This window comes from Dioscorea cayenensis, chromosome 17, assembly GCF_009730915.1.
Source record: "Dioscorea cayenensis subsp. rotundata cultivar TDr96_F1 chromosome 17, TDr96_F1_v2_PseudoChromosome.rev07_lg8_w22 25.fasta, whole genome shotgun sequence".
In the NCBI taxonomy this organism is placed as follows: domain Eukaryota; kingdom Viridiplantae; phylum Streptophyta; class Magnoliopsida; order Dioscoreales; family Dioscoreaceae; genus Dioscorea; species Dioscorea cayenensis.
The window spans coordinates 10,082,961-10,110,295 of NC_052487.1; the positions used below are offsets into that span (position 1 = coordinate 10,082,961).

At 34.1% G+C, this 27,335-nt stretch overlaps 1 protein-coding gene across 1 annotated transcript; it reads left to right on the forward strand.

The window, feature by feature from the left end:
• Positions 1-20,147: 20,147 nt before the first annotated feature.
• On the forward strand, positions 20,148-23,724 carry LOC120279989 (3-oxoacyl-[acyl-carrier-protein] synthase I, chloroplastic-like). The gene is made up of 8 exons (XM_039286676.1): positions 20,148-20,502; positions 20,943-21,301; positions 21,785-22,216; positions 22,550-22,723; positions 22,825-22,938; positions 23,095-23,196; positions 23,277-23,343; positions 23,438-23,724. The coding sequence occupies exons 1-8, from the start codon at positions 20,340-20,342 to the stop codon at positions 23,503-23,505; spliced, it is 1,479 nt and encodes a 492-aa protein (XP_039142610.1). The 5' UTR covers positions 20,148-20,339; the 3' UTR covers positions 23,506-23,724.
• The last annotated feature ends 3,611 nt before the right edge of the window (positions 23,725-27,335 follow it).

Consider the following 27,335-nt stretch of genomic DNA (forward strand, 5'->3'; position numbering starts at 1 on the left):
GCCAATTAACTACTGTTTATCTTCTTTTCGCTATTGCTGATGCTCGTCATTGGTCACTTCATCAGTTAGATGTCACCAATGACTTCTTACATGGAGATCTCTTTGAGGATGCTTATATGACACCTCCTTCTAGTTTTCCTCATCCTTCTCAGCATGTCTGTCATTTTCGCCGAGCTATCTATGGGCTCAAACAGGCTGCTCGTGCCTGGTTTGAGCAGTTTCACAGTGTGGTTCTTACTCTTGGCTTCACAGAGAGCTCTCATGATTATGCCCTCTTCACTCGGTAGACTCCTTAAAGCACCATTATTCTTCTTCTTTATGTTGACGATATGGTGATTACTGGTGATGATGTTGACACTATTTTTTCTTTAAAACAGAAGTTACACACCGAGTTTTAGATAAAAGATCTTGGCCCTCTTCATTACTTTCTTGGTCTTGAGGTTGCTTATTCTCATCGAGGTTATCTAGTGTCTCAACAGAAGGGCATATCTGACATTTTTTGACGAGCTGATATCACTGATCTCGGCACTGCCTCTACTCCTATTAAGTTGCATCATCGACTCTCCTCTTCTGATGGTGAGCCTCTGCTTGATCCTACTCGATATCGTGCACTCGTTGGTGCTCTTGTCTATCTGACCATTACCCGGCATGATATTGCATATGTTGTTCGTGTTCTTAGTCAGTTTGTGAGTGCTCCTCGCTCTACTCATTACACTGCCCTTTTACGAGTTCTCCGTTATCTTCGTGGCACTATATCTCGCTCTTTACTTTTCTCTGCCACGTCTTCTCTTTAGTTGCAAGCCTATTGTGATGCTGATTGGGCAGGCCATGCATCTTATCGACGTTCTACTACTGGCTTCTACATTTTTCTTTGAGATTCTCTTATCTCTTGGAAAAGTAAGAAACAATCTATTGTTGCTCTTTCTACTGCTGAGACTGAGTATGGTGCTATGTTCTCTACTGCTAAGAAGGTTCGTTAGTTGTGACAGATTTTGATAGACTTTGGTGTTCCTATCTCTGCCTCTACTCCTATATACTGTGACAACCAAAGTGCCATCAAAACCACTGTCAACCCTATATTCCATGAAAGTACGAAGCATCTTGAGATCGCTCTTCATTTTATTCGTCATCATTATCTTGCTGGCAGTATTATTTTTCCTTATATTGCCTCTAGCTAACAGCTTACTGATCTTTTCACTAAGGTACATATTGTCTCTCGGTTCCAGTTTCTAATTGACAAACTTTCGGTTTATGACGCACCGTAAGTTTGAGGGCCGTGTTAGAGTAATAACATTATTTATACATATACTATATACTTATACGTATATACCCTTGAGTATACATTCTCCTGTATACATTCTTCTTGCATATATATGGGTTGGTTTTACCCTAATGAAATATACATTCGTTTCTCTCATAATTTGTTTATCATGGTATCAGACGCCGGCCGATCTAGCCGGAATTTTGCTCGTTGGGCCTTTGATGACAACATCATCGTTTGTTCAGTCCTCTTTGTTTTGCTAGAATTATGGGCTTCATTTGTTTGGTTTTCCTTGTTTTGCTAGACCTCAATACGCCCACCGATGAACTATTAACTCGCCACTGATGAGTCTTGATTACCGGACCTCAGTACGCCCACTGACGAACTATTAGCTCATCCTATCCGCTGACGAGTCTTGATTGCTCGACCTCCTTACAACAACCATCCATCTCACTGCCGGATCTCTTCATCGTTGCCTCCAGATCTCATCATCGCTGCCGGGTTTCTCCCTTCCAACCCTGTCTCGCCTCATCACAAACAACATGCCTCCACTGCATCTTCGCATGTGCTTGCCTCACCAGTCGATGTTCTTCTCCAATCCCGATGCCGCGGACAATGAGCTTCTCTCCATTCCCCAGCAAGCCCTCAACCGGCAGTATTCACTGATTGGAAAGACACGCACGGATTTCTCCCATTACAAGTCCCAAAAATTTGTTTTGTTCTGTTTGTTTGATTCTTCATCTACAACATAACTATATATATATAATATAGTATATATATATATATCTATATATATATATATAAAAACACAAAAAAAAACCAGATCTGATTCTTCCTTTTATCCAGTTAAATATATATTTAACAATATCTACTTAAATATATATATATATATAAGTTTAGCAAGTTTACAACCGATATATGGATGTGAAGGAAGAGAAGAAATAGAACCAAGATTACCTGAACTTGTTAAGAGTTTCAGACGAGAACTGGACAAGTTACCGAGGCGACTGTGCAACCGATCAAGAGAACATACAAAGGCAACAATGTCAGAAGATGGACGAGCCGAAAGGTGTAGAGAATCTACGTGATAGAGGCCGCCAACTCTATGCCTGATCCCAATCCTCTACCCTGTAAGATGGTCCTGCACGGAATAAGTAGAGGAAGAAAAGGTAATCGTGAGAACATGATCAGCGAGCTGACTAACAAAAAGAAGGTTGAGAGCTAAGCAAGGGACATGATGGACATCAGGAATGTCAAATGAATTGGACTGAAGATGACCACACTGCATGACAAGATGAAGGCTACCATCAGCAGTGCGAACATTGGAAAAGGTATGAGGCATAGTAATAGAGACTAGGCTAGAGGTATCAGCAGTCATATAATGAGTGGTACCAGAATCTAAAATACAGGAAGAGGAAGACATACCAGAGGCAACAGACATAGCAGAGGAAACATTGGAGGACAAAGCGCACTGAATAGCATGAATCTATTCAGTAAGCTGAGCAACCTGAGAAAGAATATCAAGAGAATCTGAAGCTAAGACAGAGGCAGCATGAGGAGAGGAAGCAAGAGATCAAGGAGGAGGGTGAGACTATGATGATGGCTGCTACTGTCGTTGCTGTAGCTTCAAACAATGATTCTTCATATAACCAGGATGCTTGCAATAGTGACAGATAACAGAAGACAGAGAAGAGGTCGATGAAGCAGGAGCTGGTGGTACAAAAGGGCTGGAGGGTACTCTAGTGGAACGTGGAGAGACCACAGCAAGAATTGTGTTTGTAGGGATAGGCCGTGGAGATAATGTGCTAAGACGAGTTTCTTCAACAATAACACTACGAATGACATCGTCAAATGATGAAAGAGGGTCTCGATTGAGCAATTGATTGAAAACAACCTCAAAATCAGGACGAAGATGCATCAAAAAGTCAAAGGTGCATTGTATTTGGTGAGACAGAGTGCGATTTTTGCAACATGTGCAGTTTAGGCAAGTGGACTCCTCTAATGAATCAATCTGTCGCGACAGGGACCGTAGATCACTAACATACTCTCTAACTGAATGCTCACGTTGGTGGATGTGAATAAGATCCTGCAAAATGGCATACTGACGAGCAGAGCTGGAATGCTCAAACATATGGCGTAGGTGTTCCCACATTGCATGAGCAGTGGGAAATTGTCCAATTTCCATACAAACATCAATCTCACAAGACTGACAGATAATAGTCATAATACGGCAATCAGCAAGTGTCCATGATGCATCGGGGGTGGAAGATTGGAAAGAGGTACCGTCAACATGACCAAGTAAAATCATACCGAGTAAAACAATGCGAACGGTAGTAATCCATACCGAGTAAGTGGTAAACAGTTAAAAGACTTAGAATTTTTTTAATTTTTTTAATTTTAAGATATATTTAAATAATACTAGATGTTAGTAAATAATACAAGATATATTTAAATAATACTATATTGAAATAATATATTTAAATAATACTAGATTTAAATATTACATAAGCAAATCTCGGTTTTTTTTTTGTTTGTTCGTTTTGTTTTTTGTTTGTTTATATATATATATAAATATAAATAATAGATACTATTAAGGATAATAAAAGAATCTAAACAAAAGGATAAAACAAATGCTTGGAACTTGAGCTACTGAAAGGTTGTACACCTGTCATGGAATCAAAGAAAAGAAAGGGTTTTGGATGTTGACTCACGGGATGAAAAGTTGGTTGTAGCTGTGGATCATGGCAAAGTAGCTTGTCGGTGATGAGTCGCAAGGTGGCGCTACAACGAACACAGGTAGTAGATCACGGTGGGATGTCAAAGCAAAGGAAAAGATCATAACAACGCTTGTCGGAGATCAAAGCAAAGGATCAGAACAACTTAACGGAGAGCAAAGGATCAGATCAAAGCAAAGGATCAGAACAATGCTCGTCGGAGAGCAACTTAACGGAGATCACGGTCTGAGAGCAGAACAACACTCATCGGGGATTATGGTCTGAGAGCAAACAACCCTCGTCGAAGAGCAACGAGTCAAAATAAGGTGCCGGTGATGATACAAGGCTTGTGTGGTAGCTAATAGGACTTAACGGAACAAAACAAATCTTTGATGAGGCGAAGCTCATCGGAGAGCCAACAAAGACCGGAGGAAACAAGGTCCGGCAAAACAAAGCTCGTCGGAGAGCTAACAAATACACAGCGGAGGTCAGTCAGCATCTGATACCATGATAAATATAATATGAGAGAAAGAATGAATGTGTTCATTAGAGTGAAACCAGCCCCTATATATACAAGAAGGATGTATAAAGTAATATGTATACTCAAGGGTACATATGTATAGTATACAATAGAATAAGTAATATTATTGCTCTAACAGTGTCTATCAATCACGAGTGCATCTTTTTCTTTTTTATTATTTTCCCAAATTATTTGATTCTTGTGTTGTTTTTTTATTTTTATTTATATTTTGAGTCAGGTATTGAATTGGATTTGCAAACTGAAATTTTGAGTCTGAGACTGACTCAATCATTGCCTCAGCTGGCAGCTTTATTGCTTACCAAGAAAACGCGATTCATGTGGGTAGTGATCTAAATATGCCAAATTATTTGGTAATACTTTTAATAAAGCCAATCTAATGTCCCTTTTTCTTTCAGATTGGGTTTGATGTATACTTGAGTTCCATCGACGGCTCAGATTTATCCCTCAAATTCAGTTAATTCAACAAGTTGTAGGTATGAGTAAGTACATTTCAATCAAGTACGTTTGTAATATTGGCGTATTGTTTTCATCTTTACTTATCATAATTATAGTTTGCAATTAATTTATTGAAAATATTGTTTAAATAGTCTTAGAAATACAACTAGGATCTTGTCAAATGCTTGAAGGTTAGGTTTACCAAGACAAACCTCTTTTTTTGAAGATGACCGGTGGAACTAATTTAGTTGTTTTAGTTGGTTGGTTTGCTTCATGTTTGTCTTTCAATGCTCATATGTGATGTTATATTTAGGAGATAAAGCGTAGAATTGGTATGCTTATTCAATCACCCTGATTTGAACCAAGGCATTGAATAATTCTTGTGGTATCTTATTTATTGAGAAACTCTAATCAATAAACTATTGGTTTTGGAATTCGCTTTCCATTGATCTTTGTACCACTACATATTTAATTGTAGTTTTTGGCTTTTTTATATTTTATTAATATTCTTCCTTCATGCAAATGATATCATTAATTTAGCCTCAATTTTTGTAATAGCGTGGATGTGATGAAAATTAACATAGAGAATAATAGAACATGACCAAGTATCTATTATGAATCATAAACAATTGGTTTTTGTATCATTTAAGATCAAGATCACATTAATCGCATTTCTGAATATTGTTTTGAAATATTTGAATTGCATTTGAATTCTACATTGGCTCAAATTTTAAATTTTACTTTTAATGAAGTAAACGAAACCTTTGAATCAAATTTACTAGTATTATACCAATATAGCTAAGTTTGATTCATCACTCTTTATCAAACATATATATTAGTTTATCTATGTCTATTAAACTAACAATGCAATCATGAGAATTCAGAATAATTGTTTTCTCCATCTGATAATGAATCTCCTTATTATAGCTATGTATAGTCATATATGTGGTCTGGTGTTTTGCAGTTGGGATTTGATTACAGTGCATATATCAGAACAGAAAGCAGAGGAAATAGAGAGGTTTTGGTTTTTTATTTTTTATCTTTGCTTAAAAGAGCTGCCCAACAGCTAAGAGACTAACAAGAAACAAGAAAGAAAACAATGCACCTACAAGGCAACAAAATAGAACAACAACAAAAACCTAAAACCAAAACTTAGAATTATGAATAACCATCATGAGCCAATTCGGAAGATATCTTCCTTGAAGAAAAAGGGATAACTCCATCTTAGCACAACCCATATCAGCAAGCTTATCAGCTATCCAGTTCCACTCCCTTAGTATCACCTCTAGTCCCAAATTTTCTCTGTAGTTATTGATCTCCTGAATCTTCTTAACACTCTGTTGAATTTTCCAGTTGCATTGATTAATTCTCCCGTTCACCGCATAGACCGCTTTAGCAACGTTTGTGAAGATGTTCCCAAGCTGCATTTCCCAAGCTTTACTGAGCTGTAGTGCCCACGCAATCGTCCCTATCTCTGCTTCAAAGTTGGAGGACGCCCACAACTGATGACACCCTGCAATGACAATCTGTTTAGTAGTAGTTGCAATAATAAAGCCATGCCTCCTATAGAATTAGTAGATTTCCAAGCAGCATCACAAAACAAAACAAGGTTAGAGTAAGTTGATTGGTTAAGGTTATGGAAAAAGCTTTCCCATTTTGTCTTTAGTCCCTCGTGTATATTCGTTGACATGCTCAATGGCACGATTGACAATTCCTTCAAAGTTGGGCTGAGAGCCATTGAAAATGGCATTACATCTGATTTTCTATATCATCCAGATCACCACACCAATAACAGAAGAATTAGGATTAATCCAGCCAAGCTTCAAAGTTTGAGAATTAAGGCCAAATCCAAAAAGATCTTCAAGCAAAGAATTGTCCCAAAAATGATTAAAAACAAGATCATTTACTTGAATTTGATCAAGATTGAAATCCATATTAAGAAACATAGGTTTGAAAGTAAAAGGGAATTCAAAACACCAAGGATCATTGAGAAAAGAAGTATTTTGAGGACAAACCATGTTGAGCCAAAGATACGGTTTAATAGTTTCATTAGTTTCATAAGAATCTGAAAAACCAAGAGCAATTACAAAGGAGTTTTAGAGTCCAATTCAGAAAGGCGGCATATTTCAGCTTGGCTAACTCAGCCCAAACAACCTCTTTAGCATTAAGAAAATTCATGGCATTTTTTTGCCATCATAGAAAGTTTAGCAAGCTTGAGATTTTTCCTGCCAATCCCCTCCCCCCCACCTCCTCCTCTCATGCTTAGAAAGTGTAGTAATGTTCCAGCTAATAAGAGGGGCACCACTACAATTGTCACAACCATTCCAGAGAAAAGACCTTGCAAGCTTAGAAAGCAAGTCAAGAATGGAATCTGGAATGGGATAAGAAGCCAAGTAATAAAGAGGAATAGTAAGCAGGGAGCTATTAACAAGGACTTATGATTCTAGGAAGCCAAAGAATTAGCAACCCTCAACACTAGATGCTGGAACTGATTAATTTTAAGCCTTTTGGGTGCAATCATGACTCCCATATAGGTGAAAGGAAAAGTACCACATTTAAAACATAGAATAGATATAATGTGAGAGACAATTCTCTTATTGAGCAAGCTGGGATAGTAAACTGTAGATTTCAGAGGATTAGGACACTGGACAGTTAAACGTGCATAGAGAAATAAGCAAAGGTGGCAATTCATGGCAAATTGCCTATTGGCTTTAGTAACTAGAATGAGATCATCTGCATATATCAAATGATTGAAGTTAAGTATCAATCTAGAAACAAAACCAGTAATAAGGCATAAATCCATGGCTTTGTTCAAAATCATAGTCAGAATTTGAGAAGTAAGAACAAAGAGATAAGGCGACAAAGGATCTCCCTGTTTAATTCCCCTAGAAGACATTGTCCAACTAGACGGAATCCCATTGACTAAAAAAGAGAATCTAGCAAACAAGAGATAGGCTTTAGCCCAAGAAATCCACTTCAAAGGAAAGTCCATTCTAAGGAGGGTGGCAAGAATAGCATTCCACTTAATGGTATCATAGGCTTTCTCAAAATCAATTTTAAGGATCATCTTAGGGGCGGATTTATAATCTTTCTCTATAGAGTGAGCTACTTCTTGAACAGCTAAAATGTTGTCTAGAGGATTGCTACTAGTAATGAAGCCACATTGCTCTCCACCGACCAAGTTAGGTAGCATAAACTTGAGTCTATTGGCCAACAGCTTAGAAATGACTTTGTAACTAATATTACACATTATCGAGATAGGACAAAAATCACTGGCCATTGTAGGATTATCATTTTTACGAATCAAAGTAACATAAGTATCTCCTAAAGAATGAGGGGGAGGAGAGGTTTTGAAAAAATGATTAACAACATCTAAAAGAAGATTATCAATATCTTTCAAAAAACACCTATAAAATTCACGATTAAGTCCATCAGGGCCCGGACTTTTCCCAGAGGAAAAGGAGCACAGAGTCCTATAGACTTCCAATTTAGAAATTAGTTTGACAAGAAAATCTTTGTTTGAATTAGAAATACGACTAAAATAATTAGTGGGAGCATAAAAAATTTCTTGCACACTAGAAACATTGGTATCAATCCAAAGCTTCAAATAGAAGTCCATAAAACACTTTTCAATATCCTCACGGTTAGTATGGGTAGAGCCATGACCATCAGTAATATGGGAAATAAGATTTCTATGCTTGTGAATGAGAGCACTATTTTGAAAAAAAAATTGGAATGAAAATCATCATGCTTGACCCACATTAAATGAGAATGATGTGCCCAATTCAAAGCATTTTGACAAAGAAGACAATTATAATTATTATGTAGAATTTTCAGATTTTAATCAACATTCAAGGCATCATTTCCATGGAGATCAGATGTCTCAAGATCTTTGATGTGAAGTTCAATATCCCTGAGCTCCCACTCCAAAGAATTGAGATCATTTGTTCTCCAAACAATCAAATTGGATCTAGTATGAGCGGCAAGATGAGAAAAAGCACGAAGGGGATTAGAATTAGTAGAGAAATTCTAAATAGTGGAAAAAATACAATGACAATCTGGATAATCCAGCCAATAATTATCAAATCAAAAAATTTTGCTTTTTGAAAACACACATTTAGAAGCAATCAACAAAAGTAGAAAATGATCAAAGGAAATCCGAGGAAGATAAGAATTATAGTAAGAATGAAAATTTGAGGTCCATAGTCAGTTGGCTAGGCACCTATCAAGTCGATCCCAATGACGGGCTAGGACAGACTGTCCATTGCACCAAGTATAATCCACACCTATGAAACCAAGATCTAACAAAGCATTGCGAGCAATAAAGTCAGTAAAGAACTTTCCTTTGCGAGAATAATAGTAAAAAGATCCCCCGATGCTTCGAATCTGAGAAAATAGAGTTAAAATCACATTGATCAGCCAAGGAAGGTCTAAAGAACACATACCTGAAAGTTCTTGTCATAAGTATCTCTGATGCTCTAATCGTTGGCCATTATAAATGATAGACAGGAGCCAAACTTAAGAAGAATTTGCAGAGATGACCAGATGAATAAAAGCTCTAGATATGGCAAGAGGAGTAACCTTATCCAAGCAACCCTTCCACATAACAATAATTCTCCTTGAATAGCCCATAGTGGGAATAGCCGCCCAGCTCTAGGTCCTAAACTTAGATCAAAGCAAAAACCCCTATTATTATTAGCCCTGGTTTTGACCAAAAAAAGTATACTAGGATTGTGGTTCCTGACAAGCTCTTTAATACGGTTAGTGGTGTTAACCCTAGAGACCTCCATACAATTCCATCAAATGATTGTTAGAGAATTCATGAAAAACAAAGGATGAAAAAACTAAAGTCAAGAAGAAGTTGCTAAACGACAGAAAAAAGCAGGGTTTTAGTTTCCAGATGACGCTAAAACCATCCTCCCCTTATTTGGAACAAGTCTACTATGAGAAAGACTTCGTTGAGGTAGGACCTCTTTCTTGATCTCCGACTAGTACTGACCTAGAGTCATTTCTTACCCAAGGTCTTCCCCATCATCAAGAAGATCGTCATCCTCTGAAGACCCATCCATATCTTGATCCGGAACATCTGCAGATAACTGAGAAATCTGTAAAGCTTTTAACACCCTATCCACCATGATTTCATGCTCAGAAGGAACATCAACAACCCTATTCGCCTTCGCTACCAAGGTAAGGAGGAGGTATGGAGACACCTACGGAGACCCAACTACCATCTTTCATTTCTCCAAGGTTGCCCAGAGGATTCTGGAATTTGAATGGTCATCAAGTGAACGGCATTATCTCCTTGCTTGCCATCCATGAAGGAGCTGTTCAATCAAGAGATTGGTGTAATCTCTAAGCACCCGCCCAAGCGGTACCTAAGGGAGCATATCAATCACATCATGCTTTTCACCTTGAAAACCATTGGAAGACTCAAAATGTTAGAAACTCACGCGCTACCATGCCCCCTGTGTCCACCCCAACCCTTAGGTCTCACATGACAAACAGAAGCAACCAAGTATCCAGTCACATTGCTTTTTCTCACATCTGTATTCTGATCTAAAAGTCACGTGGCCATTAAAGTTATGATTGGGCACCATGTGGCCATCAAAACTCTGGTTTGATGCCACGCATCCATCCTTGATATGCATGGATCTCACCGGAGCACCAACTTTGCCTCACTCACCCTCGTTGTCGATGTCATGACACCACCAGCTAAGGGCCATAGTCACTTTCAGCATCTTCCGTACTCATCGGGGTTATGGCATCATCGGTCGAGTACGTGGCCAGCTTAGCCTTTAGTACAGTCATTTCAGGAGTGGCATCCATCTCCAACCGAGTGATTACCTGCTCCCATTGGCTTACCAGACCACGACAACACGCCTCTTCTACGTGCCCAACCAAACCACACGTATAGCAAAACGACGGGAGCCTCTCATAAGGGATAGCAACAAAGACTCGTTCGTGTTCATAACCAACCCAGAAAACTCTCTATAGTTGTTGCAATAGATCAATCTCCAGCCAAACTCTTGCGTATTTGGCTCTTTGCATGGAAAGCATATGGTTATTGATCTCAAGCAAGGTACCAATGTGTTCAGTTATTGATTCTGAGGCTTCTCTATCCTAGAAGTTGATGGGTATGTGGTGCAACTGCACCTAAATGGCCACCTAAGACAGTAGAGCAGACGCCGGCTGGAAAGACTCTTTCCAATGCGATAGTTGAAAGACCATTCCATTTACTGTCCACGGTCCTTTAAAGATACCTTCTTCAATAGGCCAATATTTTCACATTGAACCAGGAAATAGCCATTCGGCATGTCCGTAACGCTACAACTTCCCCAAATTTTCCATCTATCCACCAAAACCCTTTGAACAACCTCCAATGGCGGTGCCTTGCCCAGGAACTTAACATAAAGGCCATTATGGAAGCATTTAGCCACTCTCTGATGATGAGCTTCACCAATAAATACAAAGTACTGAATTGTGCACTTCAGTTTCTCCAGGTTTTCCCCTTGAATTGGCGGTGTACCCTCCTTTTGATTTCTCACATTATCCACCATGTTGGCCTTGGATCGACTTGATGGCTTCGAGCCATCCAACAACGTCCGAGCTTGGCCCTCACTTGCCATAGCAAGCAAGAGAAACTAATGTTTAAAGGTTTTGGTTTAATGATCAGGCTTTTGCCAAGAGAGGAAACCAGAGAAACTAAGGTCAGGGAAGCAGTGTTTCTTTACTTAGGTTTGATGCAGTTTTAGATGATTAGTAATTTGTGGAATGCCTTCAGTGTGTGCTAAGATGATGTTTAGTCAGCATTTACTTTTGAAAAAAAATTCTTTTATCATGTGGAAAGATATATTCTAGTATTGACAATTTATGATTAATATATATATATATATATATATATATATATATATATATATAAAAGCATTAGCTAAAGAGGTGACACAAAAACCACATTTGTTTATATTAATTTAAAAATATAGTTAACAGTTAAGGCTCTGAAATTGAATATAGTCATTTTGATATGCTCCTATGTTATTGTTGATTTTTTTCATACTATTAATATAGAGTAGTATTGATTCCTAAATAAAAGATAAAAGAAATAATTAAATTATGAGGTCATGTATGGTTCCATGAAGTTAAAAGAGAAGTTCATATTCTACCTCTTTACTTGTTTAGTTAATATGATATCTTTGTTTGCCTGGCTCTTTTTATCTATGTGTGTGTGTGTGTGTGTGTGTGTGTGTCTTAGCAAAAAATCTAAACTTAATCAATTTCTTTAGAGTTATAGCATGCTAAAATTAACTATTTAAATACCACTATGTCTTTGTATGTATGTAGAATGTCCATAATATTTATTTATTTTTGGAGTTTGTATTTAAAGACTGATTTCAAAGAACAAGCTTGCGAGTTGCTACACACAAGTGAACATACATGTAAGTACCGCATTACACGCTAACTTGGTTGTATGTAATATTGATACATGTGTTTGGTTGTCATGCAAAAGTATAAGCTTTTTAAAATGAAAAGACATGCTTGTCATGTATTTATGCAGCGGTTAATTCCAATTTCTTTTCGTGGATTATTGTTATGTCAGTATGGTAATTATTAACTGAGTTGAGCTTGTTTTTTAGATACCTTACAGCATAGTAATTAGAGTGAAAGACATGATTAGACTTCAAGAAGACATTCCTGTAATTTTGTGCAAATTAGAGAGAGTATTTCCACCTAGTTTTTATTATTCTATGGAACATCTTCCGATTCACTTACCCGATGAAGCAAGAGTTGGAGGGCCGATTCAATATCGATGGATGTATCATTTCAAAAGGTATATGAAAGTTTAAATTTGGCATTTAAATTTAGAGTAATGTTAATTTATAAATTAACAAAAATATTTTTTCATGACTTAGATTCTTGAGGCAATTGAAATTGAAAGTAACTAACAAAGCAAGAGTTGAAGGTTCAATTTGTAATGCATACTTGGTTGATGAAGCATCAATATTTTGTTCTCATTATTTTGAGACTCATGTTAATACAAAAACAAAGAATGGTGCCTTGTAATGATGATGGAGGTGAGATGAAATTGTGTCAAGGAAATATTTCTATATTCACTTATCCTAGTCTATCATATGGGCGAGGAAAATCAAGATGGTTGACTAATGAAGAATATCATGCTGCAAGAACTTATGTTTCATTAAATTATGATGAGATTGTAAGTATTTTAAAATAAATACATGATTATATGTTATCCTATATTATTTCATTTGCATATCTAAGATTGTAACAGTTTAGAACCCTCCAGTAAATATTCACGAGTGATAACAAAGGTGTTTAAGCAAAAGGTAGATAGTGAGGGTTATGATAAGTGCTTGAATGAATGTATTTTATTATTATTATTCATAGCACTTTGCATGTAATTGTTGAATATATGATTGAATTGTGCTTAATTCGCTTATATTTCGTATTTAGGCTGGAATGAGGACATATTAATCAAGTGGAACAAGTTTGAGGCAATTTGAGCTAGTTTTGAAAGAAGAATAGAGTTTTTCAAGTGACCTACGGGCAAGCTTACGGGTGCTATTACGGGTGTTTACTATAGTAGTACACTATTCATGCTACTGCAGCACATCACTGTTTGCGGCACTATTAGAGCAGCTTACAGGCGAAAGGGATTACTGTAGCACTGTACTGTTTATGGGTTGCTGTAGAAAATCACTATTCACATGGCACTGTTACGGGCTAGTTACGATCGTAATCTACAATCCGAGAACTTTACGACCACTATTACGGCCGTAAGCTAGCATCGGCTCATAGTGATTACTGTAGGAGATTACTGTTTACAGTTATTGTAGCAAATTACTATATACAAACGCTATTACGGGCTGGTCGCGGTCGTAAGCTCCAACTCGAAAACCTTGAGGGTAACTGTTACTACCGTAAGAGTTACTATAGCGGTTGTAAGAACCTCCGATTTCTGAGTTATAAAAGTCAGAAATTAGGGGTTTTGGAGGGAGCTTCTTCTCTACTCTTTGGCCGCTCTTTAGGCGGCAACTTGGGGGTTTTTCCTTAGGTATCTTGCCAGAGAAGGAAGAAAACAAGAAGGAGAGATTAGGAGAAGGTTCAAAGGTTCAAGGAAGCTGTTCGTGGAGAGATCTCGGTGGTGATTTTGGGGAATCTTCGAAAAACTTTGTCCATCCAAGGAGATTACGAGCTTTGAGGGCGTTTTGTTATTCCCTTTATATATTTTAATTCTTTTAGATTGGGTTGTTGCTCTCCAATGATGGAGAACTAATTTTCATGGTGTTTGGGCATAGTTGAACTCTAGGGTTTATATCTTTGACTTTGGTTGTTGGATCTTTGATGCTTTAATTGATTTCTTATTTGCAATCATATCTATTTGAGTCTAATTGTGTGATTGAATGCTTCATTGCTAATGAAACGAAAGCCTTAGCCATCATACTTGGTATTGCTATGTGATGAGAAAAAATTCCCACCTAGTATAGACTTGCCGCAATTTAAGAGAATAGTGGGTACACCTATGGTTAAGGTACTTCGGAGATTATGTCTCCCGCATTCCTTCCGAGTGGGTTAGTGATAATCTTCACGCTCTTTGCAATCATGTGGAGTGGATTTTAGAAAAAATTGCATTTCTACTCTGTATTCTGATTAAGGATAATCTCTCTCCTTTGGGGGAGATTATCTACTTAAGAGATTGTCATTTGCCCACAATAAGGTTTCATAGAGTGTTAATACGATTGTGTGGATATCTGTATCAGCTCTGCACATATTCGGTTAAACTTCGCCTGAGATATCGGGGTTGTGTATAATTCTGAAAACCTTTTGGTTCAAATAGGATTGCATACCTAGACAACCTTTGTCCTGTATTTCATAACCATAGACGGATATTATGCCCTGACATCGTCGCTTCCCTTAATTTCTCTCTAGTTTTATTTTCGTATTTCTTATTTTTGCTTTCTTTTATTCACACACACCACTTCATTAATTAGGCTAATTTTTGAAATTAGGGTTATTACTTGTATTCACTTTCTTTCCTGTGGCCCTGACACTCTGCTTTACACACACTTTATTATCTAATCGGCACGTACACTTGCGTCCCTATCAGGTTACATGGAAGATAATTTCACAAACTATAAAAGATTTTTATTTTGAGGAGTTGAGGGTATTATTATTTATTTTGAATTTAAGTTAATTGTTTGCATTTTTCTAATAATTGAATAGTGATAATTTTATTATTTTTCAGAAGCATTATGTATCATATTCTTCCATGGAGAGACAAGTGAAGGTGGCATGGGTTGTAAAAGCTTCACAACAATATAGTGACTTTCTGAGGGACATAAGAAATTATGAAGAAAACCAAGAATATATATATCAGAAGATGATTGGAGGCATTGGAAAGCTGCTTGGGAGACTTCTAACTATAAAATGAAAAGAAAAAAATATCCAAAAAATCGATGGAGTGTTGCAGGGCCAGCATCTCATACTAGAGGATCAATATCCCATGATGAACATGTGAAGAGACTTGTAAGTATAAATAGAATTTATTTGAGTGTTTGATAAATTTGTGTTTGTTTCAAATTAAATTGGTTTTTTTTTTATTTTGAATAGGCTTGTAATTGTTACAATATACATATGATTTATTAACATGCTGTATTGATTTGTGGTTGTTTTAGCATATATATATATGGTTTGCTTACATGCTTAATAGGCTTGTGGTTATTGAATACATTGACTAATATATTTTGTTTAAAATATATTTTACTATCTCTCACGTTCCATATGTATTAATGATAACTAAATTGACATAGCTAAAGTTTATAGATTTTTTTTATAGGCTTTCATTGGGTTGAATGCCTACACCACATGAGTTACGTTTTTTACTCATACAAAAAAGCATGATGGGCAAACTTTTATTGATGAAAGGTCTAAATCAATTAATGTAAGTTTTAAAGTCTTTTAAATAAATATAATTTATTTATTTTAACTTTCAATGATTTATTCATAGTCATTAGCAATTTGTTTTGTTATCATTATAGGATAAAGCGTTATGCAACCACATCGGTATACCTCCTCCACTTGGATCTCAAAATACAAGAAATAGGCAACTTGAAGAACATGAAGGCGCAAGAGATGGAGATGATAACAATGATCATGGAGTTAGTTAAATATTTATGCTTGACTTACTAGTTTATTTTGCTTGTTCAAGTAAAGATACTTATGTTATGTTACTTTTGGTTAATGTACTATATACTTATATTGCGTTACTTTTGGTTAATGGTCTAAATACTTATATTGAGTTACTTGTTGTTTCTAATGTGAGAGATTGTTATCTTTTAATATATTTGAATTTGTGATTGGATTGATAGGTTCAATGAAATTCCCATAAATTACCCAGTAATATTTTATTTGTAGTATTTAAATTATCCAGGAAATACCTAGGGATTGCATATGTTTAATAGGAGTTTTACCTAGGGATTTCTTATTTTCAACATGAGATTTACCCAGGTATTATCCATGGATTGCTTATTTTTAACAGGAGATATACTTAAGGATCACCTAGGGATTTTATTTTTTTAGAGAAACTCACCCAAATTGCCCAGGGATTACCCAACAAACATAAAAATATTTTCTTAGGGATTATCGATGCATGATTTACTGGGTAAAGTTTTACAAAATTTACCTAGAGAATACCCAGGACCTATCCGTGGGTAAGTCTTGGGTTTTTATCACATCCTGGAAATTATTCACCCAGGGATATAAACAATTTACCTAGGGTTTGTTCATGGGTAATCTATGGTCTTTTATTAACCCCACGAATTATTTATCCAAGTCTATAAATTATTTACCCAAGATTTATCTGTAGTAATTTACCCAGGGATGCGAAATACCGTAGGTAATGTTTAGTCCTCGAGCTCATTAGTTGTGAACTCTGATCTGTGGGTAATCCCTGATTTACCCACGGATTTGTATAGTTTTACAGACAAAATCGTTCTTGTGAAAATTATTATTTTCTTGTAGTATATCTCAAATCCAATATTTTTGTTGGCATGAAAAATAGCTTGTCAATCCTAATTCCTAAGATACCTTCAAAACTAAGTATCTAATTCTATCACACTTTGCCAAAGTAGGATAAATTATACAGTACCTAAACACTAAATTCTCAACACAAACATATGAAATAATTAATCAACAAGAACTCACTCCTGAAAGCAATAAATTTTATAAAAAATTCAAAACAATGTCTACAAAAACCACAACTACAAGAAGCAAGATAATCACTGGAAATAAAAATTAACATAATCAAAACCTAGGTGGTTTATCATTTGATATTTTGCAACTAACTCCTGTAAACTTTAAATTCACATATAAGTTAAATTTTTTAAAATTTGAAATTCTCAAATCCTAGGGAACATCGGCAAGGTAGGGGATAGTGGCCCCCACTCGGCCCCTTCTCTCTCCCTTTGCATCCATCATTGCCAATGTCCTCATCTTATGTGAGTTGAAATTCAAGCCCACTTCCATAACAGGGAAAAAATACTCCATGTAGGAGACCAGGTGCCAACAAACCAAGAGTCTGTTGAGGAGATATTTTTAAAATTAATGAAAAATCATAAAAATATACTTTATATTAGAAATAAAAGGGGCATATAAATATTTATAGAATATAAACATGGAGTTATTTATATTATTCCTAATAAGTTTAATGAATTCTAAGAATAATTTGGAAATTATATTTGCATTAATGTTTAAATAATAAGAAAATAATAATAATTTTTTAAAACCGCAATATATCATTTAGAAAATGATTTATACTAAAAAGGTATTATGTTAATATTAAAATTTTATTAATTGAAATAACAAATGATATTTATGATTGTTCTTCAAAAAATAATTTACACTCTTTCAAATATGATATCAAATTTCCTACATCAAATGCCATTGCATGATCATATTTATAAATAGAAACTAAGTGTGCATTTTTCGTTTAGATAAAAAAAATACTAAATGAAAATAAAATTGTATTGAACATTATATTTGTTGCTGAATGAATAAAATTGATATTTTAAACAACTAAATTAAATAGTAAAATATATTTAATAAATAAAAATTATCATCCAAACTACCTATGGTCTTTTTTACTTGTACAATTTTAGAAGTTTCCTTTTGTCATCTTTACTTGTCCATTTAGAAGATCTATAAACCATTAAATATTATTTTTATAAATTTATTTTTTATATTTAATTTACTTCTACAACTTCCAATAAATCATGTTCAACTAGACATTTTATTAAATCATATCTTAGATAAAGATAACCGTGAAAAATTAATATAATTTTTATAAATTTTAAATTACCAACTAACTTTAATCAATTTTTTTAATACACAGAAATTAATTAATTAAAATGAATAAATAAAAATGACTCCAGGGACTACTTCAATAATAAATCTACCAAAGATTTACATAATCCATTTGTTGAATGGATAATTAATTTGTTATAAATATTCATGGTAGTGGGAATTGGACTGACATATGCCATTGAAGCATTGGCTATTCTAATCAGCCGATAAGTTTTGTAATTATATTATAATCTAGCTAGGAGTACTAATGGAGCATTCTAGAAGTATCCATACAATACATATATATACAACATATATATATATATATATATATATTTATATATATATATATATATTCTTTTTAAAAGATTTAAGTGGCAAGTTCACGCAAACATTCAAGAGAATTTCTTTGTTTTTTTTTAAATTACCCTAATTATATACACACAATTTTAAATCATTATGCAATAATAAAACAAAATTTGAATCATTTAAATGTTACAATGCTTTGTAGCTAATTTAAACAAGAATTTCTCTCCAAAATTTTACTCAAATTTCACTTTTCAAATATAACACATTCTCATAAAGCCAATAAACATAAACTCACTAAAGATATAAAAATGTTAAATATGTTCCAAAAGTACACCAATGTTTTAAAAACTATTGTACCATGTAATTCAATTGATTAGGTTAGATATCATAACTCTTTCAAGTTTAATTTAAACAAATACTATATGAAAATGTCATCAATGAAATATTACTTTAAAAAAAGTCACTAATCATACATAACCTCTACTTAGTGGTAATTCAAGTTAAAGTTTATATACAATTTTGCTTGTACAATATAACTAACTTTTTAAGACAAGACAATTTTTAATGATTATTTTAAATGTACATTTTTATTCTTTATTGTATTCAAATTTTAATAATTATATGTATTGACTATATCACATATGATGTATATTAATTTTGATTTATATTTTTAATTATATTTCACTTGAAAATTTTATTCTAATTTTATTTGAACTTTTTGAAAAATTGAAATTTAAATGTATTTTACAAATTTCACCAAATTTTCACGTTGATTATCATGATCAATCAAACACAGTAATAAAAATGTTGCCGGTAATAGAAGTTCCTAACCAAATACAATAGTTGTAAATTGTTGTAACACTCGTAGACACATAACATTTCACACCTTATTATAGTAATAAACTATTAAACAGCTGGATCACGTTGCAAGTAAAACTATTGTGATTAATATAAAAAAGAAAAAGAAAAGGAAAAGAAAAACTGGGACTAAGTATTTTTTTTTTTTTTTTTTTTTTTTTTTGTTTAAAAATAAAAATTAAAAAAAAATTGTTCATATCATCTCTCCAACTTTCTCACTTGATCAACAAAAAATCTCTAGACTATATCATATCCCCAAAAGTTTTTTTTTCTGACACCATTTGATAGCTTATTTTTCAGTATTTTTATCAAAAATACCTTCAAAAATTTTAAACAGACAAATAGTAAACAAAAAATTATGATTTTAAACATCAAAAATAAATATTAAATAAAAATTTATGTAGTTACACAGAAACATACAATGTTAAATAAAAAATATACTTAATAAACGGGAATTACATTTTATAAGCGGTGTAAAATTAGATTTTTAAATAAAATAAACTGATGTAAGTACTGAAAAATAAGTAAAGTGAAAAAAATGAAAACGACAAGGGAAATTAAAATATCAATTACACTGTAGATGATATTTGAAATGTTGAGGATAAATAAATAATTTACAAAAAAAAAATTAAGGATCCAAATGATGGTGGTTTGCATAGAAATCATCTCTCGGAGGCGGAGTCTACAAAGCAAGAGTTCAAACTTTTAGACCAACGCTCCTTGAAAACTCCATGAAAACTCCTCTCTTTTCTTCTCTTCCCACCATAAAACCATCCTTCTCTCTCCTCCTCTTCCTCCTCCGTGTAGTCTTCTAACACAGAAGGGGACAGAGAGAGAGTGGTGTAAGGTGTGAAGGAAGGGAGAGGAAATGGCTGTGGTTTCTGGCAGTACTAGCATGGGTATGAGCAAGCCCATGATGGGGGGAACCAGTGAAGCTTCTCCATTGAAGCACTACAGTGGTCTGAGGCCATCGTTAGGGAGTTTGCAGGTGGCTCTGACCAAAGCAAGAGGGTCCATCTCTTTCTCACCATGTTAGTCTCTTTTACCTCTTCTTTTGAATTCCTGTTTTCATTCATCTCAGAAAGTTTTCTACTTTATGAGCTTTGATTGGGGTAATGAATGAAAGATTGTTTCTTTCAATTGAGTTTTTGCTGAGAAGGTTGCATTTTAGTTTTGACTTGTGAATTGGTGGGAAAATATTAGGTTTCTCTTTGGAAGCTTGTTTGTGGTCAGTTTTGTAGAATATCTTGTCTAGTTTGACTCAATTTTTCCAAAGAACTATTTGTGATCAGATTAATGGCAATTTTACTGGACTGCTTCTTCTTGATTTTGTTTCCATTTGGACCAAAGGTATTTTCGTAGTGCCTTGGAACAACTCTGTTCTTGGTATTGACCAATTGATAGATATAACATAGGTAAAATAAGTAACATAATTCTTATTATTTGAGTATGGTTTTTGCTTTCGATTTAGCTGTTAAATTTAGAAAGATCAGAGCTGTTGCTACTTCGAATGTTTCGGCTCCGAAACGAGAGACTGATCCCAAGAAGCGGATAGTTGTGACCGGCATGGGACTTGTGTCCATTTTCGGGAATGATATTGACGTATTCTATGACAAGCTCTTGGAAGGACAGAGTGGAATCAGTCTAATTGATAGGTTTGATGCTTCTTCTTACTCTGTGAGATTCGCTGGTCAAATCAGAGATTTCTCTTCCAAAGGATATATAGATGGCAAGAATGATCGCCGCCTTGATGACTGTTGGAGGTATTGCCTAGTTGCTGGCAGAAGAGCTCTTGATGATGCCAACCTTGGTGAAGGAGTTCTGCAAACTGTAAGTCCAATTCAATTGTTTAATTGATAAAATTTTTAATGTGGTATACAAATTGTAATGATATCAAAAACTGTCTGGTAAGTAGTACAACACATATAAAGGTGAAGAAGCAAGAATTTAGATTAAATTTAGCACAATATACTAAAAATTATAGTAAGGATGATTTAAAATAAACTTATGTTGAGTTGTTTCACTATACTTGGTGTTCAAATAGCAAGAGAAGATTTCTTTGCTAGGAATTAGATAATTATCTAGTTGGTGTTTTCTTAAATTTTAATGATATCATTGCAATATGACCGACATATGCAAGTTTTAGCAGTTGACGTGAAACACATAATCTTGCAAGTAAAGGACTTCTGGCTCATTGTCATAGTTTGTGATACTTATGTGAAGATTGCTATTCTAAATAAAAACCATATTTTACATTGCTGTGGTTATACTTTGCCTGTTTTATTCATTCGGATTGTCTTGTTGATATCACAGATGGACAAATCAAAAATTGGTGTATTGGTGGGTTCTGGTATGGGTGGTTTGACAGTATTCAGTAATGGAGTTGAGGCTTTGATCCAGAAGGGATTCAAAAAAATTAACCCTTTCTTTATCCCTTACTCCATTACAAATATGGGATCAGCATTGCTAGCTATAGATACTGGCCTAATGGGCCCGAACTATTCCATTTCAACGGCATGTGCTACAGCAAACTATTGCTTCTATGCTGCCGCAAACCACATTAGGAGAGGTGAAGCTGACATTATGGTTGTTGGAGGCACAGAGGGTGCAATCCTCCCAGTTGGAGTTGGAGGATTTATTGCATGCAGGGCATTGTCGCAAAGGAATGATGAACCAGAAAAGGCTTCGAGGCCTTGGGACAAGGGTAGAGATGGTTTTGTTATGGGAGAGGGATCTGGTGTACTGGTAATTTCATCACCTTTGATCTTGTAGTTAATCTGAATTTCTATGTTCTTCTTTTATGGTACAATACCTACTTTGACACCTTATGACATTGTTGCAAATTCTAAACAGGGTGCTGTCAATAATTAAGCTGCAAAAAATAGTAACAAAAAACATCTTTAAGTTCTGTTGTTAATGTTTGAATTTCTTGTTATTCTGGTCGCAAAAACACTTGATCCAATGATTGGCCATTGATTGATTCCCATGCCTATTCCTTTCTTATACCCTTTTTTCATTGAATTATGAACACAATGTACTTGTACATTATCCTTGTTAATTTTACCGGATATGAAAAAGGTTATGGAGAGCTTGGAGCATGCAAGAAAGAGGGGTGCAAACATAATTGCTGAGTATCTTGGAGGTGCTATAACTTGTGATGCACATCACATGACTGACCCCCGGTCCGATGGACTAGGAGTTTCATCATGCATAATGAAAAGCTTGGATGACGCTGGAATTTCACCTGAGGAGGTTTGTTAGAATTCCCTATTGTGCTCTTCTTTTAAGCATGAATTATGGAATTTTATATATTTCTTGATTATGATTCAACATTTCTGTTTATAATATGACAGGTGAACTATATCAATGCCCATGCAACATCAACACTTGCCGGTGATTTAGCTGAGGTTAATGCCATCAAGAAGGTTTTCAAAGATACTTCTGAAATCAAAATGAATGGAACAAAGGCAAGCTGACGGAACTCATTTACTACAACCTTTTGATATCATTTTTTCCTCATTAGTGTTTTCTAAGATGTGAGACAAGGGTTCCATATACAATATTTGTGAGAACAATATATATATGAAATTTTGTTGTTGAATGTTTTTATTGTTTTACTTCAGTCGTTGATTGGTCATTGTCTTGGAGCAGCCGGAGGATTAGAAGCTATAGCAACCATTAAAGCTATCACTACTGGATGGCTACATCCAACAATTAACCAAGATGTATATACTTCAAAACGGACTCTCATTTGATTTTCACTATTGTTAGCTCTGATTTTGCTTTTTTTTTTTTCATTGAACAGGACCTGGAACCGGCAGTTGACATTGATACTGTCCCCAACATCAAGAAGCAACATGAGGTTCATGTCGGTGGGTATCAAATTCTTCATGGAATATTAAGAGATTTTGATTCATCAACCTTATGCAAATTGAATTTCTTATAACTTTTGCTATGGTTTTTCAGGTATATCCAACTCTTTTGGCTTTGGAGGTCATAATTCAGTGGTAGTTTTTGCTCCTTTCAAGCCATAAGCTAGCGAGTGATGAACTAGCTTCAATGATGCTAGCTATTTTTTGAAGCTTGGAATGAATAACCAGCATATATATATATATATATATATCTGATTTGATCCTAATAAATTTTGCTGAACCACCTGAGACTTTTTATTCAATGTATATTTCATCAATTGACATTTCATGATTAGAGTTGAGTGTGTTTGGCCAGTTATGAATAAAACCATTGGGCAATTCTTTAAGAAGATGCAGTCATTTCTTTTCCATTCCCACTAACATAGTGGAAGCATTTTATTCCAATTGTGGATTAGATTAGATTTTTGATTTGATAGCTAAAAATGGGAGAGAGGGAATCAGAGAGCTAGATTCCCAAACTTCATAAGGTTGTCAAGTAGGGTTTGAATTCACTTTTTAAGAATCAACAAGGTATGATGTGATAGATTATAATATTAATGGAATTAAGAGTCTCACATGAAATAGAAGATTTGTTGAAGTAACAGGTCGGTTCATTCCAACCTATAAACTAGTGATGCCATAAAAGATTGTAGAGACGGTGGATTGGTATCCCCATACAGATGTTTGGATTGTCACCAAAAAACTAGAATGCTACCTGGCCAGCGTCTATAAAATATAATTTATTTAAAACATATAAATAACCAATTGTTGTTATAAAAATTCATTTAACATGAATATTAATAAAAAAAAAATTACATCTAGCCAATCACCTTTTGATTTATTGGCACTGCATCTCTGTGAAGGGCATTCATGTCCTGCCGCGGAGACAAGTTTGACCTCAACTTATGCAAGATGAGAGCATGGACAATTGAGGTAGTTACTACACTTGTACACACCCCTGATACGTGGCTTATTTACATTTCATTAATAACAATAAAAAAATCCCTCTTCATCCATACGAACTAAACACCACAAATCTGTATTCATTCTTCTGGCATCCCCCTATCCAAGCATATCTCCATCTAAGAAATGTTATATAAAATTACTTGGAGGTTTCCAAAATTTCCCAAATTCCCTTAGACGTTCCCTTTCTATTCTATATAATTTTAGTTTTTTTTTTTTCATTTTATTTACTCTCAAAACAAACAGTTTTGGTCTTAATAATCTTTTGGCCTTACGATTTTGGCAAAATGATATGTAGATATCACTTCTAGATCTTAATTTTTAGATTTGGGATGTTTCATACATTCATCTTTGCAACTTATTTTAATTTTTTTCATATTCTTCGTCTCTGATGAACTCATTGGATCTATAAAGTTATGATATACCTCAACCTTGCAAATACCCCATTATGTTTTCCATTTAAATATATTTAATGATAATTTTTTATTTAATATGTCTATATTACCTCCCTTTTTTTACTATTAACCCCTTAGCTTTTATTTATAAAATATTATTAAAATAACAAACTAAAAGACAACTTAAAAAAAAAAAAAAAAAAAAAAAAATTAAGGTTGCACGGCAAAACTTTAAAAAAAAAAAAGTGTTGTAATGATTCATGTGTAAAACCTAACTTGGGAATTGCCCTTGTGTCACTTATGTGCCTCATTTGCATACGGCATACTAAAGACGGATCACTTCTTTATATTCATCTTCGTCTTTTGATAATTGATAACTTTAAGAATAAAGAAAAAAAAATTAGAGCAAACTTTCTTCCAGTAATAATTTTTTTTCTTAAATATCAACTTTGGAGTCTTAGAGTCCCACAAGTGATTAATGCTAAATTCTAGAAACATCATTATTATTTGTATGTAGATTTTTTTCTTTCTTTTAGATAATTATATGGATGTTTCATGTTTAAGTGATTTTGTTAATACATATAATTTTTTTTAAACTATTCTATTATCTTTATAGGGATTATTTCTTTTAAATTTTTAGATCTTCATTTTTAGATTTGATAATGGCGTTACTTTTATATTGAAAAAGGAACTATTATTGACTTATTTTGACTATAGGATATTAAGATTGCACAAATTATAATACTAAAAATATTAATTTTTATTCTAACCATTGTCTTTTTTTCGTGAAGAGGTTGTATAGAGTGGTATTTTAAGAAAATCAACAATAGAATTTGAAATGCCTCAAACATAAAAATAAGTAGTCAATAAGTTGAGTCTTGAATCTCATGACTCAAAGAGGAGTCACATAGAGTATGATTTTACCAATCTTCCTTCAGATCTTGGATTGCGAAAACCTATTATTGAATATGCTCCTAATTTAAGGGATCAAGTTTAAATAGCATATTTGCAAAAAGAAAGCTATGTCAATCTTGAAGCCATACTTTTAAGCATACCATGTAAGCTAATGTGATGTGGTGATTTAATCAATCATGGTTTGATGAATTCCCCACTTGGTAAGAGTATAGCATTATTAAAAAAGCAGCATGATAATTATCAAGTCTTGATGTATCAAACAATAACATTTCAAACAATTGTGAACAAGAAAAATGATCACGCTCGAAGTGACTACCATAAGCGTTTGGCTACCTTCATTGATTGTTTTCACTTTCTTTTACTATAAGGCTTAGTTTCTTGTAGTCATGATGAATATGAAGATTCACAAAATCAAGTTAAATTCTTGGAAATCATAAAATTTCTTTGTGATCATATGCAATGAAGACATTAAGAGGATTGTATTGGATAAATGTCTTGGAAATCTCAAGTTGATTTTCGTAGATATTCGCAATGATATTATTCATGCATGTGCAACTAGGACCACTAAGATCATTATTCAAGATCTTAAAGATTCATTCTTTTAATTTTAGTCAATGGGGTGTGAGATGTATCAACTAAAGAGCAAATGGGTGTAGTGGTATGGTATGTGAAGAATTATGGACAAGTTATTAAGTGCATTTTGGGTATTGTTTAGAAAATTGATATCAATGCTTTGTCACTAAAAGTAGCAATTGAAGACCTATTTTTCAAGCATAACTTGGTCCTTTTCAGTTGCATGATCAAGGATATGATGGTGACAGTAATATGCAAAGTGAGTACAATGGTCTCAAAACTCTAATCTTGACAGAAAATAAAATTAAGTGCTTTTACATCTATTGTTTTGTACACCAACTCTAACTAACACTTGTAGCTATTTCAAAAAAGAATGTCTCTATTAAAGTGCTTTTTATGGTGAATAGCATTGTTAATATGATTAGATGATCTTGCAAGCATCGTGATATTCTTATTGACAATCAAGCTATCAAAGTTTTTAAAGCACTTGAAACTGGTGAGTTTTTCAAGTTGAAGAGGCAAAAATTAACAAAGTGCTCTTACATAATCTAGTGAGCCACATTAGAGTTCTCATTATAATACCTTGATTAACTTGGTGAAAATGTTTTCATCTATTATTAAAGTACTTGATTTGATCATAGAGAATCCAAATTCTGAAAAAGGTGAAACAAGTTGTTTCCTCGATTCATTGCAATCTTTTGATATGGTACATTGTATTATTTTAATGAATAATATATTGGAAATTACTAATGATCTATCACTAGCATTGTAGAGAAAATATCAAGTCATTGTGAATGTAATGAATTTAGTTAAAATAGCTAAGAATTAATTACAGTCTATGCGAGAGAAAGGATGGAGTTTTTTGTTGGATAAGATTTTTTTTATTTATATTATATAAACCATGATATAAATGTTATTAACATGGATGATGGGTATATTGCTCATGAATAATCTCAACGCAATGCAAAAAAGGTGACAAATATGCATCATTCTTAAGTTGGTCTCTTTTATTCTATTATAGATTTTATAACTTCAAAAGCTAAATAACCTTTTTAATAGAGTGTCCACTAAGCTACTTATTTGTGTTGCATGCTTGAAACCCAAAGA

Excerpts from the sequence above, each read along its gene's own strand:
- LOC120279989 (XM_039286676.1), top strand. The coding sequence starts at position 20,340 with ATGGCTGTGGTTTCTGGCAGTACTAGCATGGGTATGAGCAAGCCCATG. Across the intron at positions 22,724-22,824 it reads CTGGAATTTCACCTGAGGAG|GTGAACTATATCAATGCCCA; the intron begins GTTTGTTAGAAT and ends ATAATATGACAG. Across the intron at positions 23,344-23,437 it reads GCAACATGAGGTTCATGTCG|GTATATCCAACTCTTTTGGC; the intron begins GTGGGTATCAAA and ends ATGGTTTTTCAG.